The sequence below is a fragment of the Sarcophilus harrisii genome, chromosome 3 (assembly GCF_902635505.1).
Source record: "Sarcophilus harrisii chromosome 3, mSarHar1.11, whole genome shotgun sequence".
Lineage (NCBI taxonomy): Eukaryota > Metazoa > Chordata > Mammalia > Dasyuromorphia > Dasyuridae > Sarcophilus > Sarcophilus harrisii.
The window spans coordinates 13,099,543-13,122,253 of NC_045428.1; the positions used below are offsets into that span (position 1 = coordinate 13,099,543).

The 22,711-nt window shown below is 35.3% G+C and overlaps 1 protein-coding gene across 1 annotated transcript in view; it reads right to left on the bottom strand.

Annotated features, from left to right (window-relative positions):
• Positions 1–212: 212 nt before the first annotated feature.
• Positions 213–22,711, bottom strand: part of GPR149 (G protein-coupled receptor 149) — an 83,127-nt gene continuing 60,628 nt past the window's right edge. Inside the window, exon 4 of the mRNA XM_031957547.1 lies at positions 213–3,814. Within this exon, the coding sequence (XP_031813407.1) occupies positions 3,242–3,814 (573 nt within the window). The 3' untranslated portion in view covers positions 213–3,241. The remainder of the gene's footprint in view (positions 3,815–22,711) is intronic.

Consider the following 22,711-nt stretch of genomic DNA (forward strand, 5'->3'; position numbering starts at 1 on the left):
TAACTTTCATATTTCCTGCCACATGAAGTTGTTCTAGAATTCTACTTTTCTGGAACACACTTTCAGATGTGGTCCTGGTGAGTTTTTATTGCAGGTCAAACTTTCCCTTCAAGTTTATGCTTTGGTATCTTAGAGCCAATGCAGAGTTTTTCTTTAAAAAAAGTTTGTAAATATTTTGATTTAAAAAAAGAAAATAAAAAATCAGCAATTTTAGAAATTTTAAATTAATTATTTTGAATTACCATAGAAGAAGAAAAGTATTATTTTGTGGATCTAAATAGAGATTGATAAAATTCTAGATAAAATATAAAACCAAATTAAACATTAAATGTACAGTGCAAAGAACTCAATCATATAACTAGATGTTGACTGAATACTGGGCTCATAGAGGAAAACATACATTACCTTTTGTTTGGACTCAACTTCCCTTATCTGTTAAAAAAAAATAGAGACTTTTGAAATGGATTTCTTTGTCTTCCATCTACTTAGTTAACTAAGATCTCCAGATTGGTCATGATTCCAGATAGATTACCTTGCTGACTGATTTTGTATTTCAAAGAAGTCAAGACTTCTTTCTTTTAAACAAATTGAAACAAGTCAATCACCACAAACTTATCATTTAAATTTCATACTCTTTTTAAGTTGCATCACTGGTTTGCTTCAAACCAGTTCTCTTAGCAGGTGTTGTGTTCCTATGACCTTGAGCAACACAGTAATTTTTCAAATAAATGCAGTGAGATTCACAATGAAGGTGTTCTTTAATTTGAACTTTTATGTTATGATTTGTCTTGGGATCTCTTTACAAACATTATCAGAGGTATTACAAATACATTATGTTTTTAAGAAAGTGAGACAATTAAAATGAGAGAGAGCAATGGATAACACAGTGACATTTACATTACTTTAGAAGGGCTTTTTAAAAGAGTGAAAAACAATGATAAAACTCTTCTGGAGCTTGTGTTCTTATACTTTAATGCCATGGCTCCAAGTGATAAAAACTAGAATAAAGTTTTCTGGGAAAAATTCTTTTTGAACCTATAAATAAACATGCATGTATTCAAACCACATCAAATGGTCCCATTTCAATGGTTTTTAGAAAACAAAATCATTGGACATTAGAACAGAACATTGGCAAATATTTACATAATGGTTTTAGTGAAATATTTTGAAGAAACCCTGTTTATTATTACTATACATTTACACAAATAATATTAAATGGTTATAATGCCGACAAATCTCAGCATGGGTGTGATCTAATGTATCTAATTTCTCCACCCAAAATATACCCTCTATGGACTATGGGATAGTTTCTCAACATATGACTCACGTTTTTCAGGAAGAAAATTCTAAAGGTACCCATTGCTGCCAGGATTTTTTTCCCTAAAAAGCAGGGAGTGCTGAGCCAGTTTGAAAACTCTGCTACGCTGCAAAGAGTCATTTGGGTTTTGAGAAACTGACATAATCATTCCCCTTCTCCCCATGACTGACAATCAGAAAACATTCCTTATGGCTATTGTCTGAACGTGGTCTTCAAATCAGATGTGGGGGCAAGCAGAACTGTCAATTTCTTTCTGTTAAATCTTCTAGCAAATAATGACTCAAGGCTTACAGATGCTAAATACAGAGTTAGAATCTTTTTGAAATCTTTTTGGAGCCTCTTAAGAAAGAGATCATTGACAGCTATAAATGCCAGTTTAAGTATTAAAGAATATACCATAAGAAACAATAGCATGGTTATTATTGGGAGAAAAAGAAAGAGAATGGGGCTCAGAAACAGCTTTGCATTTTCTAGAAATGCCCAAAATAGATTTTCCAGGACGGAAAAAGTACATGCTTCTATTTTAGCTTTCCAGACCCCAAAGGGATCCAATTTTCCTGCAATAATGAATACATGGATAGAATGTATCTCAGTATGAAGAGATGACTAAGTGGGTGATATATGATTTCCAAAGTCTCCCCAGACTTTTATAATATCCCTTCTGTTTCCAGTGTAGTAATTCCTAGAAGGCCCCACTTTTTTGTAGACCTATGGAGGAGATCAGGAACACAAAACCCATTCCTCCAGGTTCTGAATGATCTGAGGAAATTATCTAGTCTAATCAAATATAATGGACATTTATTAAAGGTCTACCGTGGGCAAGGTGCTGTGCTAGGCCATGGAGACAAAAACAAAATAGTCTTTTCCTAGGCAGCTTGCCACTGGGGAACATGTTCTTTGCAGACACGTTATACTGAGGATGAAAAGGGGGTAGCATGAAGTGTATTTCATCTATATAGATGAACACAAACATGACAATTTGGTGGAGGAGGGAGCAGTAACAACTTGGTTTGGGGCATGGGAGGAAATCAAGGAAAGCTTCTAATAAAAAGCAGCACATAAGCAAAGACCCAAGAATTCTAAGAAGAGGTGATATGCAGAAAGCATTTTCCAGATAATCCACAAATTCTCCCAACTGGAAGGGCTCTTAGGGGCCATTTATTTAACAAAGATTATTTTGAGAGGCAGTCTAGCATAATGGTACTAGCCCTGGAATCAGGGAAGCCTGTATTCAAATCTGCTTCACATCATTACTAACAATATGGCCTTAGGGAAATCATTATCCTCATGCCTCAGTTTCCTTATCTGTTAAATGAGCACTGGCTTTGATGGCCTCCAAAGTCCCTTCTACCTATGGTCTTTCCATGACTCAGCCCCAACCATAAAACTATTAGTTCAAGACCATTAGAAACAATCTGAAGGGAGAGTTACTAGGTTTAAGTACTTTCTATTTCAGTTTTTTCAATTTTAAAACAAAGGGTTTAGAGTAAAGGATCTCCACAGCTAGATCTATGTTCCTATGGCCTCCAAAGAGAATGATCTCTCTGCTCCCTGAGATTGACTATTTTATCTTATTTTGGTAGAGTTCCAATGGTTTGTTTTTCCTGACTTTATCAGTCTTTAATTTATCTCTATATGATTTCTGTCTATTGTTCCTCATTGGAAGAGGAATCTCATAAGCAATATGAGCAGAAAAGATGGTCAGCAATCATCTAGAGACAAAATCCTTTCATTACCACAGGGATAGGAGACCATAGACAAGCCATAGAACTCCCTTCTTCTATGAAGAGCTGTTTCCAGGAGAGAAGAATTATGACCGAAGCTTATGTATGACTCAAACAGAAATCAAAATCATCTAAGAAAAATCACTGAATTCCAAGTCAGGTGGGAGAGAACATTTGATTTTTGGACCCTAGACAGCTCTTAGCTTCCATTGCCTTCTTCCTCCCGTTTCCTGTAAGCTTTATTTAACAGTTGGATTTCTTCCTGATAGCCATCTCTCTCCAGATGCTGCCTTTGACTGTTCTGCCTGTGGGCCTCCACGGTGTCTGGAATGGATATATTGATGTCACTGTCAGGATTGTTTGTGGGGATGAAGAGGGAGTAAGAAGCGGTCTCTCCCAAATCGCAGGAAACAAACCGATTTTCTTTACGGGAATAGCGTAGAGAAGGAGATCTGACTTGGGTTGAGGACTGGCTGATGTTGCTGATGATGGACACGGTGTCCATGGCTTCCTCATTGTCACAGATTTCCAACACTTCCAAGTGGATCTTGACGCTGGTGTCTGGGAAAGTGGTGGGCGAATCCTCTGGGTTTGGTTCATGCCCCACGCTCTTGGATCGATAGACTTCGATTTTCTTGGCTGCTGGGGTTATTTTTTGCCCTTCTGCACTCACCTCATAGGTAGAGAGAGATAAAGTCTTCCCTGTGGGGGCATGGAGAGACACAGTCCCTTGAAATGCACAGAGAGGAATAGCGAGAGCACCACCAGATCGCTGGAAAGAAACAAAATGATCATTATTTAGAGCTATAGTGACACAATTTACAAATCTTATCTCATTTGATTCTCATAAGAACCCTGTCAGGTGAGTGCTCCTATTATCCCAGTTTACAGATGAAGAAGCTGAGACTAAAATAACGGTGGTATAATTACTATCTACTGTAGACTTTGAACGTAGGTCTTTCTTACTAATTAAAGGCTTCTTTCTGGTTACTCAATCTCTCTTTAGAAGTACAAGGTTTTTGTTTTTGTTTTTGTTTTTTTCCTTTTGGAAAAAACCATGACATTATTTTTTAGCTTAGTTTCAAGGATCATCTAATGACTACTGGGGACAAATTCTGTCATCGGAGTTCCTGGCATGATTACTCATGATTCAAAACTTGTGCTCAGAATCACTCTTTCATTGTAAGGAAAGAGAAGAATGTTTTACATTGAGGGACAGGAGCTGCTCACTGATAAGAGTCCACAGATATTTTCAAGACTGGTAAATTTTGATCCTAAAATCCAGTGCCCCCTCTAAATTATTAGTGGAGTTTTAAATTAGTACAAATGAATTAGAATTATGCAAATAAAGTGGCTAAAAATGTCCACACTCTGATTTAAGAAGGTAACTGCTTGGAAAATATTCTAAAAAGGTCAGGGATAAAAAGAAAATCCACATATACATCATCATATTTATAATAGCACTTTTTGTGGAATCAAAAAAATAGAAGCAAAGTAGAGGCACATGATCTAGGAATTTAGCAGCTTGGTAAACACTCTAAAAAGGTCAGGGATAAAAAAAATCCAGCTATACATCATCATATTTATAATAGCACCTTTTGTGGAATCAAAAAACTAGAAGCAAAGTAAATGCCCATTGATTGGTACATGAATGTCATGGAAAAAGTACTGTGCTGTAAGAGATGAACATTATGAATACACATAAAATTAGGAAGACTGACAAGAATTGATTTAAAATAAATGGGACCAAGAAGACTATACATGATGATTACAATGATGTAAATAGGGAAAAAAAACCCATTATCATCACATAACAATTGAAAATGAATGCAAAATTATAAAAAACATATTTGGCCCCAAAGGAAAAAATGATTGTTTGCAGAGGAAAAGTGGGATAAAATCAATATTCCAGATATTGCCAGGGTTTTTTTTAAGGTATTGACTAGTTTTGCTGATATACATTTTTTTCCTATTCTTTCCCTTTTAAAAAAAATCTTTATTATAAAGATTGGCTTTGGGTGAAGAGAGGGAGAGGGATAAAGTGGAAAATTTAAGTGATGTGAAAACAAAAGATAAAAAAAAATGTATTTTAAAAAGACAATTCAGGGTCACAAACAAGTTTATTTATGCAAGCTGTCGCCTTATTATTTTATTAAAATGCTATACAGGTGAGGGAAATGGGATTTAAATGTTATTGAAATTCATTTTTTTTCTCTCCTGCTTAATGTGCTAAGGAGGTTTACAATCACAAAACTCTGACTCAGACATGGCACAAAAGATACTTGAACTCTACATTTTAGCATGAGAATCAAATGTCATCAAAGCAGCCCTTACCTTTCCACTAAGAAATCACTGCTGTTAAATGGAACCCAAAAATAGAGAACTCCTCCACAGCAGTGGGAAAAAAAAAAAACTTACTTGAAAGTTTGAGCTTTTTGTATGGTAATTTAAATCTCAGGTGTCTTTTCTAGAACTCAATTCACCCCGTAAGCAAAGATGAACCAATCTGTTAAGAAGCAGGATTTTAAAAGGTTTTTGTTTTTCATTGTGTTTATTCATTTAACTGGAATTCCCTTTTTATTAGGCTGCTTGATAATTTGGATTTTGATCCCAGGAGATCATGTTCCTCATACAGAGATGGAAAAAATGACTCTTCTGTTCAAAAATGTTCAGTACCTGCCTACTGCCCACTAAAGTCATCCTTCTTTCCCCCTAGTATTCAAGTCTTCAATCAATGAATCATCAACAAACAATTTTTTTTAAGGATTTGTGTGAGGGACTGGACTACATGTTAGGAATAGAAAGGCAGAAGCAGAAATGTCTCTCCTTTCAAGCAATCGACATTCTTTGGGGTAAACAACTTATTTTGGTTGTTCTTCATCATTCTCATTTTTTGTTTTTTTTGCTTAGTTTGTTTTTTGATGAGGCAATTGGGGTTAAATGATTTGTCCAGCATCACACAGCTGGGAAGTGTTAAGTGTCTGAGGCCAGATTTGAACTCAATTCCTCCTGACTCCAGGACTGGTGCTCTCACTATGTCATCTAGCTATCTCTTCATTCTCAAAGAGGAAGAAAAAGAAATTACTATGGTAGAGTCAAGATATGGTGTGTCTGACTGACTGATCAGACCAATAGAGCTCTAATATTCTACTGCGAGTCTGGAACTAATAATCCATATGAACATTTCCAAAGGATTTTCTAAATTTGGGCATCTTCCATTTCCTTTGAGCTACTGCACTCCTGCTTCACTTAGTAGAACACAGAACCTTCTCTGATGTGGGCACGCCATGTTGGAGGTCCTGTGCCAATGTCTCTCACATCACACAATCAATTCTAAAGTTGTTAAGAGAGACCTTGAAGGTGTCCTTGTATCACTCTTTCTAACGCTTGCTTTGTGTGAGTTCTCTATATGATAGCATCTTAGGCAAGTGTATGTTTGGCATTAGAACAACATGGCCAGCCCCTTGGAGTTGTGCTTCTTGCCATAGAGACTGAATGCTTGGCAAGTTAGTTTGAGAAGAGACCTCAGTGTCTGGCCCTTTATCCTGCCAGGTGATCTTCAGAATCTTCCTAAGACAATTCAAATGGAAGCAATTCCATTGCCCTGCATGGTGCTGGAAGATCGTCCAGGTTTTAACCTGACATGAAACACTGAGGTCAGCAGAAGGGTTCTGCAGCCAGATGGTGCTGAAGTGGATAGAGAGCTGAGGTTGGAGTCAGGAAGACCTGAGTTCAAATTTGACTTGATACACTCACTAGATATATGAACCTGGACAAGCCACTTAATCCTGGCTGCCTCAGTTTACTCATCTGTAAAATGAGCTGGAGAAGGAAATAGCAAACAAGTATCTTTGTCAAGAAAATGACCCAAATGAGGTCACAAAGAATGAGTGAAAATCTACTCAGTAACAATGAGATAGAAGTAAGGGGATTTTGCTGGGAGGAACTAGTTTCTGAAGGCATCAAGAAAGCCTCTGAATAGAAACTTGCTTTTGAGCTAAAACTTAGAGAATAGACATTCGAAGGGGCCTAGAGTGATTTTAGACAGCATAAAGACCAAAATAGGAAAGGGAGTGCCATTCATGTACATACTATGTAATCTAGCTACAGAAGACTGTTCCATATTCCCAAAATATAATCTGGGCCTTCCTGATAATCTTTGTTTTTCATGCTGTTCTAAACGGTTGGAGTTTGCTCTCTCTTCCCTTTTGTCTTTTGAATCCCTTATTGTTCAACTCATCTAATCAATAAACATTTATTAAGTGCCTGCCACATGCTTAATAATCTTTTTAAGTCCTGGATGATAATTGCTGCTATTTCCATAGCTCTAAAGTTTGCAAAATGTTTTTACATATTCCATTTTCATCTTGTGGCAGTTCCATGGGTAGGTGTTGCTGGCAGAACTATCCTTATTTTAAAGATGAAGAAACTGAGGTTAAAGCAGTTATGCTCATGTTCACAAAGTTTGTAAGTGCTGAAGGTGGGTTCAAACTTAGGCATCCTTGGCTCCAAATACAGCAATCCATTTCCTACACCATGACAATACAAGTGTTATCTCCTCCAGCAAACTTTTTTCTGATCTTTCATTTTGATCCCTTGGAACTCATTCCTTTCTTTTCACATTGCTTATTCCCTTGTCATATAATATTTCTATTCAAGCCATTTTTGTATGTGTCTTATTGCCTACCAGTCTATAAGACCCATCAAGGCAGGGACCATGTTTTACCCAACCCGTGTTTATCTTCCTTTGTGCAGTAGCATGGTGACTCTACATAGAGCAAATGATTCTTCAATGCTTCTTCTGACTTGAATTAAATACTACTATAAGGTCATCAGTTCCAGAAGGAAATTATGGAAGGAATGGACACCTTTTCCAGTACTTAATATGGGCTATCTTCTCTTAATAGAATGTTAACTCCTCGAGAGTAGGAACTGTATTTTTATATTTGTATTTCTGGTGCTTTGCACACTCCCTAGAACCCACTAAGTGTTTAATGAATATCTTTTTTTTTTTACTAATTAATTTATTCATAGAGAATTCTTTGGGTGACCTTTCCATCAGGGACATAACAGCAGTAAATTATCAATCGTTTCTCTTAATAAAAGGAAGATGAGTTATAGGTAATTTCAAAATTGACAAACAATTCAAAATATTTCTTTTTTGTCTTAGAATATATGCCTGTATTTGTGTGTGTGTGTATGTGTGTGTGTGTGTGTGTGTGTGTGTGTGTGTGTGTGTGTGTATGTGTATGATATTCTGGGAATTCATTTGAAAACAGTAATGGTTTCAAACTGTGAAGATTAGATTTTAGAGGGACTGGGATTGTACCCCATCATTCTCTTCCATCCTTTACTGGTATATTCCTTCCAGAATTTTACTCCTGTTGTAGAAGAAGAAGAAAATTTGAATTTGAGGATTTAAACTCTATCCAACCTGAACAAAAAGAGCTACAATGTTAACAGAGTAAGGAAAGTTTTGCCAGGTACTGTGGATTGTAGTATATTGACCTGAATTTTGAATTTGATTCACAGAAGCTCTGAGTTCCAATTCCACTTTCAACACTTACTGCTGTATGACTATGGGCTAGCTATGTGATCTCTCTGTAAATCAGGTTCTTCATTTCTAAAATGGGGGCAAGTGCATATTTGCAGAGGTTTGTTGTGAGGTTCAAAGGCAGCAGCTAAGTGTACAGAGTACTGGACTGGTCAGAAGACTTGAATTCAAATCCTGCCTCAGATACTTAGTTGTATGAATCTGACCAAGTGACTTAAATACTGCCTATCTCAGTTTCCCCACTTGTAAAAGGAGATAATAATAACATCTGCCTCTTGGAGTTGTTGCAAGGATCAAATGAAACAATATATGTAAAGCATTTTGTGAATGAAAAGGGCTATGCAAATGTCAACTATTATTAGTGTATGTAAAGCCCTTTGCATACTTCAAAATATTATAAAATGTCATTCATTATGTATACATAATGGCAAATCCATCTTCCAAAGGTCACCTCCACTGGGCTCCACTCACACGTTGTTGGGTCAAAGCCGAGGATAGAATTGGAAAACTCATTTGTAGTCCTGTATGTCTGCTTCATTTTTATAACTTGATAGCATAAATTGAAAGGGATCCTTAGGTATCTAAATTGTAGGTGCAGACGCTGTTACAACAAACAAGGTGAATTCCATCTCAAATAATGGGACAAATCTAAATTGTAGAATATAACATTTACAAGTCATTCCGAGACAAATGACAAATTTATAAGTGAGACACCTTATTTCAATGAAAACCTTCAAAGACAAGGACTCTAAATGGTATGGTTGAATAAATTGGGAAGATGGAAGGTGGGAGTATTACCCAAAAGAAGCTCCCAATATGAGCCTAATGGAAATATGGAAAACCAAAAATCATTTTGTCAATGACATCATAAAAACCTAGGGGTAAATGACATGTTCTGCAATGACTACATTCACTCTGTAGATATCCTTTTTCATCTGAGGATGTATAACCAATTTAAAATTAACCAAAGGCTAAGTGTGCCCACATTATAGGAATTTTAAAGTTTACATTTTCACCTGTGTCTTCCTATCTTCTATAACATAAGAATTAAAAGCTCATGGAGATGAAGGGATGGCTATCTAAATTGCCTTATTCTCTAATAGACAGTACACAGTAGATAGTGTACTGGGCTTGAATTCAAAAAGATTCATCTTCGATCAATTCTGATAGACGTGGCCCTCTTTTACAATGAGATGAACCAAATCAATTCCAATAGAGCAGTAATGAATTGAACCAGCTACACCCAGTGAACTCTGGGAGATGAATATGAACCACTACATAGAATTCCCGATCCCTCTATTTTTTCCTGCCTGTATTTTTGATTTCCTTCACAGGCTAATTGTACACTATTTCAAAGTCCAACTCTTTTTGTACAGCAAAATAACTGTATGGACATGTATACATATATTGTATTTAACTTATACTTTAACATATTTTACATGCATTGGGTCAACCTGCCATCTGGGGGAGGAGATGGGGGGAAGGAGGAGGAAACTTGGAACAAAAGGTTTTGCAATTATCATTGCTGGAAAATTACCCATGCATATATCTTGTAAATAAAAAACTGTAATAAAAAAAGATTCATTCTTCATGAGTTCAGATTCAGCCTCACACACTTACTGATTGTGTGGCACTTAACTCTATTTGCCTCAGTTTCCTCATCTGTAAAATGAGTTAGACAAGGAAATGACAAACTACTTCAGTATGTTTGCCAAGAAAAAAAATAATTCAAAAACTATAAAAAATTGGTACAGACTCACTGACCTTGAACTGGTTGCAAGTTCCTTAGTGGACTAGAGGATGGAGAAATGCATGAGATCTATTTTGTTTTTTATGTTCTCCTTTGTAAAATGATAATAATAAATATTATTAATATAAAGGCAATAATAATAAATAACATTTGTTTAGCACTTTAAACTTTGCAAAGTATTTTTCATTTGTGATTCATTTGGTCTTCTTCACAAACCTGGTAGGTAGGTATTATTATTATTCTCATTTTAGAAATGAAAGGATGAAGGCAAATTTAGGACACCGAAATAGATGATGTCCAAAGATTTTTCCACTTTTAAATCAAGGATCCTATTACTGGCCCTATTCTTTAGTAAGCATGAAATACTGTTGATCACCATACCACTCAATCTCTCATGAGAGTTTTAATGTGCAATGAATAGTTGTAGATCCAGAGAATATAAGATTTTGTTCCTATCCTATCATTGGCAGTCAATTTTAAAATTCCTACTTTAGAAAATGCTCACAAAAAGCATATTAATCTTTCCTTTCTACAAAGAAATCACTTAACATCTGCTTTGTCTGAGAAGAGAAAGATATTCATAAACTTTTCAAATGCTTAAGTTATTGGAAGGGAATGCTATAGGAAAGCTATTAATTTGAAAACTATAAAAAGTTGGTATAGACTCACTGACCCTGAACTGGTTGCAAGCTCCTTAGAGGACTACGGGACAGAGAAGTGCATAAGATCTGTTTTGTTTCTTTGCTGATATGGTGCTTTTATGCAAGGTGAAAAATTGGGTCACCCATGGAATTGGCTTTCTCTTGAATATTTACTATTTTCAATGAGATCATTGAATTCTTTCTCCATCCACTCAAAGAATGCCTTAAAGAAATTTTGATATGAAGATTGTTTAGTAGAAAAATTGGTTAACTTTTAAAATTTCTCCATACTTGGAGGGTATAAATGTAATTCTGTAAGATTTTGCTAACACTTGAGAAGACTGTGACATAATGACACTATTCCTGAAATAAGGAAGAGCTGATGTGGAGTCTTGTCTTTAATGTATGCTGGCTGACCCTGATAAGTTGCTGAACTTCTCAGGACCTCAAGCAACTCTCTAATATTCTTCTTTTTTTTAAATTTAAAGCAAAAAAAATTATTTTTTCCTTTCGGAACCAGTGGAAAACATTTCTGAGATCACCAAATAAAGTACTATGGAGGGAGAAAAGAAGAAGGGCCAGAAACAAATCATGTGGGACAATAATAGCACTTACCTTGAGGAAGGGACATTTTGGTGTTGGTGTTGTGAGCATCAAATGAGCTAATGATTGGAAAGTACTTAGCACAGAGTATGGGATATAGTAAGCTCTATAATAATATAAGCCATGATTTTGATGGTGATGATCTGGATGAGGATCCAGCAAAGGAAACAGAGAACAAGTGATGATATTGGTAGGGGAGAACAAGGAGAGAGAAGAGAATATTAAGGAGTATTAAGAGTGTTAATAGTGTCAAAGATTTCAATGAGATCGAGGAGAATGAAGATTGAAAAAAAAGTTACCGGATTTAGCAATTATGAAATAATTAGAAACTCTGAAGAAGGGAATGTCACAAGAAAAAGAAACTGAAGAGATTAAAAAGAAATATTAAAGTCAACTAGCAACAAGATTAGCATAATGTTAAAGGTCTCTAAAAATCAGTTGAACTTGTAAGTAGAGCTGTGTAAACAGAGCTGTGTAATGTTAATGTGACTAGTTTTCCAGAAGACCATCATGAAATCAAGCCTGAATAACTTATTTAAAAAAAATCATATTTCCTATAAGCAAAGAATCAGCTGTATTTCCTATAAGCAAAGAAAAAACATTAATAGAGAGAACTGATCTTGGAGTCAGGAACATGCAGGTCTAAGTTACAGGTCTGATATATAATAGGTATGGGACTCTAGGCAAATCACTTAATCTCCTAACTCTATAGGCAATAGATTATAAATTGTAGAGAAGGTGTCAACTTGAGGAAGTTTCCTCACTTGGGAATCACTTTATACCAATTAAATTACATGTCTCTTCCCTAACCCCCTACCTCCCTGGAAATATTGGACTTAGAAGACAAATGACAAATGGAATCCACAAGATGTCATCAGAGAGAAAACCCAGGGAGGGTTAACCCAGGAATGAAGTTACTAAGATTTGAGTTTGGGATTATGTATGAATGAAGAAGAAATGAAAGAAAAGAATGGAATATGATGCAAAAAAGCAAAATGATTTATACCCAAAGATTACTTGTTCTACAGAGTGAACTTAATCCTCAAGGGAAAAAATAGATCCACAGAGTCAATTACTTCCAATAATTCTTCTTGAGAAAATTGTAGTTGAATAGAGTTTTTAAAATTCAAATTTAATAGAAAAAGGTAACTTTGAAAAAAGTTTACAAGGTCATACAATATGACAAAGATGAGATAATGAGATAAATGATTATTTATATGTTGTAAGAAAGAGACTAAACTATTGCCTCTAGGACTCTCATATTGTGTAATGGTCACTGAAAGAATAAAGGGAGAACAATGATGAGCATGGGAATGAAATGACTTACCATTCCTTGAAATAAAAACATCACAGGGGAAGTTTATTCAAATTAACAATGTTGAAGAATAGGGCTAAATAAGGAGTATATGAACCATACTCTTATATGGAACTGAGCAATGACAATGTAGAAAAAATAATACATATATATTTCATATATATAAATATATATATATATCAGTTATAGTAGAATCAAAGAATCAACTATATGAAAAAAGAAAGGGTAAATGAATGTTTGATTTTGAAGTGATAGTGCTGTTTTTAGATTAAGCAATGGTAAAAATAGGTGTTGGCAAGAGAAATGTAAATTTTTTTGCAGAAATCTAATGTCAGATATATATACATACACACGCATATATGTGTATGAATATGATGAAGAAAAGACAAAAACTTCAATTTTCCTTCCTTAGTTATCAAACTAGTTTAATAAGCTATCTATCAGATGAAATCTGATGAAGAATTGTGTACCAAAAAGATTTTAATGAGGTTTGGAAAAGTCCTAACTAATATTGGCAAAAGCTTCATCATAAATTTTCTACATCAGCTGGTGGGCCAGACATGTAGGCTGGCGACACAGATGGTCTTGCCATACTGTGTGCTGGATATTATTTATCTAGATCAACTCTTGCTGTATAATTTGTTCAAACTAATACGCAGACAATACACTCGATTCATAGGACCCTACATTACATTTCTAGGTCACTGCTTCAGACAGTAACACTTATTTTTATGTTGAATTTGAGAAAAAGAAATCTATGGCTCTGTCTAGCCTCTGACCCACTCCAGATAAATAGAAGTTTTATTGATCACCTAACTAGAAGCCAATCCAATTTCTTCTTTTAAGACAACATGAAGTTATTTGAATAAGTTAGAATGATTTAGTGCAGAAATAGTGAATTAGTGAATTATAATTGTAGCTTATAGTTACAAAATATAGCATCCTGGAGCATACTGAGGTAAGCAATGGAAAATATCTTTACCTCCATTGTACAGATGAAAAAAAAAAGGATTAAAGAATTTACTTGACTTGACTAATAAGTAGCAAGATTCGGATTGTATTAAGGTCTTTGGACTTTAAGACCAGTAAGTAGGAATTAGCATGAGGGAAAATCTTTCAGGGTATCTAATACAACCTTCTCTTTTTACAGATGAAGAAACTGAATTTACAATCTTTATCATTGGAGGGATTATCCACATGACTATACTAAAGAATATATGAGCAGCTAGATCTCAGTGAATTGAGTACAAGATTTGGAGATAAGACTTGAATTCAAATCCTTCCTCTGACACAAGCTGTATGACCCCAGTCTCGATTTACAAAATGGGGTTAATAATAGCATACAAATAAAGGCTTTGAAAACTTTAAAGTATTACATAAATATGAGCTATTATCATCATCATTATTATTTCAATACTGTGATCCTAACATCTGAAATTTTGGAAAACATCTAAAATCATTATGCTAATGCTATTTTTGAGGACAAAGTTTATAATATGAGGTTTTATATTTGTATTTATTTTATTTATATTGGGTTTTATGCTCTGTAAAGCTCTTTATAAATATTTTCTCATTTGATCCTTATAACAACCCTGGAAGATGGGTATTATTTTTATCCCCATTTTCCAGATGTGGAAATTTGAGGCAGAAATGGGTTAAATGACTTGCCCAGAATCAACTAGGGTCTACACAAGAATTTCATCTCAGGTCTTCCTGACTTCAGACTCAGTGTTCTATCTTCTACTCCATTTTTTTTTTTGGTTTATTGTTGGAATACATGGGAGCTGCTGGAGATCCAACCCAGACCTGCAGAATGGATCTCTTCATGTGAGAGGATGATACAAGGAGATTTCCGACCTCTCTCCTCTTCCCTCTGCCTCCAATTTATCTCATTCCCAGTCTTCAATACCTGTCTCAGCAAAGGCTGCCTTGCAACTCCTTCAGATGTTATGATTCACAGCTGTGAAGGCTCTTGGAGAATTGACCTATCCTTTAACAGTTCATAATAATAATAATATTCCATGTGGACACTCACTTGCTTCAACTAGATTGTAAACTCTTTGTGGACAGGACCCATCTCATGTAATAACATGGCTTATATCTGTTTATTGCTTTGAGGTTTAGAAACTGCTTTGCATATTGCCTCATTTAACATGTGTTGTGAGACATTTCACTATAGAATAATATGACATATTTTGCCAATTGTTTTCTGAATCTTAGAATACATATTCTCTATTGCTACTATACTATTTATACTTCAGATAAATGTTTCTTACATCAAAAATTGTCACTTGGATGTATCTTCTTTATTATCACAAGTTTTATAACATCTTATGTTTGTAGAAGGTAGGCTAGAAACTAGTTTATTTTTTCTGCAACAAAAGGAGAACCACCATAACATTCCTACTTCTTTGAGTTGAATGAAAATGCAATTTTATTTTTTAAATGCTTTAATCAATCCTAATGTTTTATCCAGGTGGCATGGGATGATAGATCCCTCGATTCCTACACAGGTAAAGAAGGCCGAAAACTTTTCAAGCTCAATTCTTATATAACATGGCCTGATGAAAGATGATCAAGACGCAGCATGAATCCCTATTATCAAATGCAGCTTTTGGCCTCCAACTAAGCTTTTGAAATTAATACATCACTGAGGTGAAATTTTTTTCATCTTTAAGGTGACTAGTCTTCTCACATTTTCTCCTGACACTTTTTAGCTCAGAGATGATGATTTATGTATTTCCTCTCTCTTGGCTTAAATGTGCCCACAAAAAACTCCAGTGGGAATTTGCAGTCTAATTGTGTGATGTTGGGTTAATGGGCATCTTCTGGCATTCTCTGATCTAACAGAAAGCCTCATCTTTAATCATGGTATCACCAACAATGAATGTTATATGCTGAGGCTTAGAAGGCTTGACTACATTATTACTTTGCCTCAATAACTTCAGGTACTCCCTACTTTCGTTAAGATAAAACGCAGACTTCTCAGCTCATCATATAAAGGCCTTTATAATATGGCTTTGACCTTTCCAGGCCTATTTCATATTATTTTTTTCACAATCCTATATTACAGCTGAAATAATCAGTGAAGGCAATCACTGTTTTCCTGCCTTCTTTCTTCATGGGTTGTTCCCTCTACTGATAATACCTTCACTCCTCCATTACTTAGACTCTTTCATTTTCTTTGAGGCTCAGCCTGGATGCCTTTTCCTATAAAAAAGACTCTCTAGAATTCTAAATCTTGGTGTTCTCTCAGACCCAAATAATCTTGGGAATACTCATTTATATGTTTCTTCTTCTTTTTCCAGTTGAATATAAACTCTTTGAGGGAAGAGAATGTTTTCTGTTTTTTTGCCTTTGCATCTCCAGTGCTTAGCATAGTGCCTCACATAAATAAGTGTTAAATATCCATTGGATTAAATTGTCCTTCTTTATTTTGGTTGATGATACCATCAGAAAAGGGTAATAACCTTTGAGTCATTCTCCATTCTTTGCTCTCCCTTATCTATCATATTTAGTCGGTTGTCAGTTATCCCACTCTATTTCCAAAACATTTCTCCTATTTGGCTTCTTCTATCCACTTAAAAAGGCCATCACCATAATTCAGGTCCTTATCAGTTCTTGCCTGGTAATGACTTTTTAACTTGTCACTTTGCCTCAAGTCACTTTGCTTCATTACACCTTATACCACTGACAAAGTGATGTCCCTAAAGTCCAAGTCCTACCAGATTACTCTCCTCCTCCAGAATCTCCAATGACTTCCTATTAACTCTAAGATAAAAATAAAAATTACTCCATTTGACATTTACAGTCTTTTACTCTTTTGCTCCAATATACTTTTCAATTTTATCTGAAGTAGTATTATTATTAGAATCAGCTAGGTAGTACAGTAGGGGGGATCCATTAGTAGAATAAGGAAGACCTGTGTAGGAATCTCTTTTCAGATATTTAGTAACTGTATGTTGGGGGAAATCACTTACTTTCTCTCCACCTCAGTTTTCTCACTTGTAGAAATGGGACTAATTATAGAAGCTACTTCACAAGGTTGTTGTGAGGGTCAAATATGTTAACATTTATAAAGCATTTTGCAATCTTCAAAGAACTATAGAAATGCTTTTATAATTATTTTATTATTATGAGATACTCTGTGTCATTCATGGTCAAATTGACCTTGCTTTTTTTTGACATCTCTCTTTCTCTCTCTCTCTCTCTCTCTCTCTCTCTCTCTCTCTCTCTCTCTCTCTCTCTCTCTCTCTCTCTCTCTCACACACACACACACACACACACACACACACACACACACATCCTTCTTGCTGCACCATTTAAGTTTTTTGAAGCAGGGACTGCTTTGTTGTTTTCCTTAACACCTAGCCCCACTATCTGGAACAAGACAGGTGCTTATTTAGTAGTGGTTGACCAATTTTCAGAAAATAAACAACTATAAAACATTAATATCTTAGAGTTCATGGGCTAAATGTACTTGTAAAAAAAGATGAAAACTCATCAGCAATAAATTGATCCAGAGAGTCAGAGTTGTGTCCTCCTGTACACTCCAAATGGAATGATTGGAGTTCATTGTAATAGGTTTGATAACATAGAAAATCATTTGAAATCCATCAGATTTTCACTCACTGCTCAATCTCAGGAGGCATGCTGAATGATTTTCTTGATTCATGTTCACTTCAAAAAAAATTGAAAGCTTATGGTGACATGCTACTTGGAATTTTTAAAAGAAAAATGTCCTGACCATTTGTTGTAAAGACTAGTAATCCACCTTGGACACAACTCTCTCCTTGATAAAGATCTAAGTGGACATGTTCTGCTACAAAGCCATAGAAATTACATCTATCTCCTTAATGAACTTGTCAGAGCCAATTATGGGTCAGTGACATTCCCGGCATTCATTAAACAACAGTGCCAAGCCATCATTATCGATGTCATGAAATTGAATTTATGGTCTGTATAAATATGGAAAACCTCATGATTTTCCCTCTGGGAAAATTCCTTCTGGCACATTAAAAAATGTCAGGAAGGGAAAGTCCAAAGATTCTGTAAAGGTAAAAATGAAAATGAATAATAAATTAAGATTCATAAATTATAAATTAATTTTTAAGTTACTTGGACATGTCTTTTTCTTTGAGGTTGGAAACCTTTACAGAAGGATCATTTGATGTTTCTACTTTCTTAAATGCAAAACATATTCACTATTTATCATTATCATTCTTGAAAAACATTTACTGAATTATCTACAATGTTTTAGGAACTCTTTAGAACCCTCTTTAAAACATGTTTAGAGAGCAAACATATAGACAGAGCAATCACCAGAAGGAGCAAATATAGACTATGAGGGCTTACAGTGCTGGACTTAGAACCAAGAAGAGCTGAGTTCAAATCTTGTCTCAGACATATAACTCTTTAAGTAACAGGTGCTTAATGGGTGCTGACTGAATTTGAATAAAAATTATTTACACTTATTTACTGAGGTGACCACGTGATGGGCAATGGCTAAAACACTGGGCCTTGAGTCAGAAATGCTGAGGTTCAAATCTTGATATTTACTTAGCTATGTGATCCTCAGTTGCAAATTGGGATAAAAATCATATCAATCTCAGGATTGTTGCAAAGATCAAATGAAGTAATAGTTGTAAAGGAGTTCAATTGTGTGAATCTTACTCTCATCAGAGTTGGCTCAAAGAAAAAATAATTGACATTTGTTTTAGAGAAAATTCTCTCTCGCCTCATTAAAAACGGGGGAGAGGAAAAGGGAAAAGAAAAAGAGTAATAAGGGAAGGTAGGGGGAAAGACTCAAAGGGGGGGAGGGAGGGATTACAAAGAGGATAAGTATCGTGATACAAGAGGGGTACATAAGTTTAAAAGGGGGAAAGAGGGTTGGGGGAGGCAAGAATATGTAAAGGAGTTCAATTCTGTATTAACTTCACAGAATGCAGTATTGAAGCTGAGAGGATAAATGAGCAAGGAATAGGATTACTATCTTAAGAGTAAAAGAGGATGGAAGAACTGGAAAATGTTCTCTTTCTCCAGAGATATAATAGAGTCAAAATCATGGCAAAGAGTTTACCTGGGTTCCAATGACAGCCATTTTTCTTGGAAACTTAGGAAACAAAGAATTTTCTGGAAACAGATGCAACTGATGCAATCCAGATGTTACTGAAGTTTTTTTGGGTACAGAATGGTGTCCAAGAGAGAGAGAAATGGCCAGTATCAGAAATGGGCTAAAAATCAGCACTATCTTGGGAGACTATGAACAAGTTTTTGGACTATCTATAATATAGTTTCCTCATCTGTGAAATAGGGCAAACAACATTTTGATTATCTACCTCTAGGGGTTGTTGGGAGAAAAATTTCGTAGACCTAAAATGTTCATAATAATGCTATGTGGAGTCCTGTTTTTATCACTGATTTCAGCTATCAAGTTGTTCCATGAACTAGGAGGTATAAGGAAGGAAATCAAAGTGACAAGAAGGAAGGGCTTAGCAGCTCTACTACCAATACTGAGCCTTCAACCCTACTTCTTTTAGGTAGCAATGCTTTTTTAAAAAGAAATTTACTGATAAATTTTGTTTTTACCAATGAATCATTTCTAGATACTTTTTCTGACACCTGCTCCATTAATTAAGCAAAGTGGCTAAACAAGCCAACCAATCCAGAGATAACATAGCTGATAGCATATGCCACATTTTGTATCTATAACCCTTCTTTTATTTCTCTTTTGAAAGGAAAAAATTGCATCCCATTATCTCTCTGCTAAAACTAGGATGAGTCTAACAGAGTGTAGCTTCCTAATAGTATTCTTTTGTTTTCCATTATTACTGTAATTAATCAAGCAATCAGCAAGCATTTATGAAGAGTTTGCTAATGTTAGGCATTGTGCTAGGAGCTGGATATGTTAAAGCAAAGAATGAGACAATCAAAACTCGCAAGAAGCTTACATTCTAATTGGGGATCCAAGAACATAGAAGCTATAAACAGAATAAATATTATATACTATATACAGAAATAAATATTGTATGTATTGTAATATACACACACAAAAATATGCATATATATAGGCAGATATGTGGCTTAGTGGATATATATTATATATATATATATACATTAAATATGAGGTAAATCTTTTTATAATCTATTTATGTGATTATTTATCCATCCATCCATCCATCCATCCTCTCCTATCTATCTGTCTATCTATCTATTGCCATTAAAAACAAAGTAGTTTAGAAGAAAGATACTGGAAGTCATGGGCATCAGGAAAGGTTTCAAATACAAGCTGGTTTGGTAAGAAAGAAAGATATTCTATGAGATGGAAGAAAGGCAATGAAAAGCCTCCATGATGGATGTGAGGAACAGAGAGAAAGTCAAATTACAAGACTGAAGAAGGCCAGAGGAGGAGTAATAACATACAGTGAGATACAAGATGGATTAGACCAGGTTGTCAAGGAATTTCAATGCTCATCCCAGGAGCTTATACTTGACCCTGGAGGCAATTGAAAGGCATTGTCATAGTTTTGAACAGACACCTTAATATGGTCAAATCCTTGCTTAAGGGGGAAAAATAATAGATGAAAATGAAGAGTCTTGAGGCAGATAGAACAATTCTAATGCCATGATGATGAACTAGGTGAGAGTGTGTAGCCATGTAATTTAAAAAAAAGACTTAAGTGCAAGAGATATTGGAGAGGAAGAATCTTGAGATTGAACAACTGATTGGATGCTTGGGCTGAGGGAGAGGGAGGAGTGGAATATATCCTGAGATGAAAGGCCCAGGAGACAAGAAGGTTGGGGTGGGGCCCTTGACAGAAACAAAGAATTTTGGAAGAGGACTGGATTTGGAGGGAAAGGTAATGAGCTCTGGTTTGAAATTTGGGATGCCTCTGGGGATCCAGTGTGAAATGTTCATTAGCTAGTTGGTGAAGCTTACCATAGTCAGTCAGTTTGCTTGGCTACCTGTCTCTTCTAATTAGTGCTTCCTTCCGTGTGTGTGTGTGTGTGTGTGTGTGTATGTGTAGGAGGAATGGGAATGGGAATGGTAGGTGGAAAGTGAGTTTTTGAGCCAAAAGGATCCAGATTTATGTCTGACTCACGATAACAGTTGGGTAATCCTAGGCGATGATTTCATCTCATAGTGTTCCAGGAAACTCTCTGAGAATAGAAATAGCAAAGAAGATACTGACCAGCATTGGTAGAGGGAGTTTGTTTATCTGGGAATTCCCTATACCAATTAAGTCATAGGCTCAGTCCCCAGTTTATAATATATGTATGCGTACATGCATATATGTATTTTCTCTTATTTCTGTTAACTTCAAATTTATGCAAGTCTTCCCACATTTCTTTGAATCCCTCATATCATTGTTTCTGAAAGGAAAATGGCATTCCATTACATCAGTATAGTATAGTTTACTTAAGCACTTCCCTAACCAATGGACATCCATGTAGCTTCTATTTTTTTTCTACCACAAAATGCCATATAAACATTTATCTGCACTTATACATACCTACACATATGTAATACACTGGTATGTGTTTATACAAATGTGTACCCATATATGCATAGATGTGCATTGGATCATTCCATCTTTCACCTCCATGTGATACTTTTCAGTAATAAAAGTATCACAAGACCAGTCTGCTACCACCCATTATTGATGAGTGGGAAAAAGGACTCTGGGAAGGAAATCGAGGTTAAATCTACAAATGAGTTTGGGGAAAACATTTTGATTTCCAGTTATTTAGATTTGCAAACTTTGTGTCATGTCCATTTCTTCCCTTTCCATTAACCCCTTTTGCTCATAGTTCATCAGGTGCCAGACATTACCTGTTTGATGACCATATCTTTTCTCACTTCTTTTTTTTCGGATACTCACATGGCATTCTAATTCAAGCTCTCAACAACTCTTGACCAGGTTATTTATTTTTATCCATTCATTCATCTATTCATTCATTTATTTACTTATCCATTCATCCATTTATTCATTCATTCATTCATTTATTCATTTATTTTTGCTGAAGCGATTGGGATTAAATAACTTGCCCATGGTCTCACAGCTAGGAGGTGTTAAGTATCTGAGGTCAGAGTTGAACTTAGGTCCTCATGACTTCAGGGCTGGTACTCTATCCACTGCACTACCTAGCTGCCCCCCTTGACCAGATTATTGTGGCAACCTCCATACTAGAGCTTCCACTATTTCCCTCCCTTGATCCAAAAAAAACTCTTAGAAAAATCTCCTGAAAGCACAAGTGTGACTCTTTTTCTTCTGTTCAACAGCTTTCAGAGGCTTCCTCTGACTTCTAGGAAACATGAATGTCTCCAGTGTCCTTTGGGGAATTCTCTGCAAACTTTAGTATTCTATGACCTACAGCCAAATAATACTATCAGAAGAAAATCAAGGTTAAAAAAGAAAGGCCTTAATTATAAGGAGAAGCTTGCAGTCAGGCACTTTCTCAGTATCTATTTTATACACTTTAGGTATCTTCCCCTCTGTCAAATGCCTTAAGTAGTGAGGAATCACCAGTAAATTTAGGAAATGCTTTCGATTAGATTGGATTAGAAACAAAAAACAAATCATCAGGTTTCTTTCCTAGTATTTGTATTTCTTTATTGTTGCATCTCACTTATTATATACTATTTATACTATTTTATACTCTATATATCTAGATTATACTATATAATATATATAGTATATAATATGCTATGCTATATTATATACTATTTATCGATTTATACATTGAATCTACATGTGATTAATAAAGAGTTGTACTCTTAATAGAAAAAGCAATGTTTACCGGTG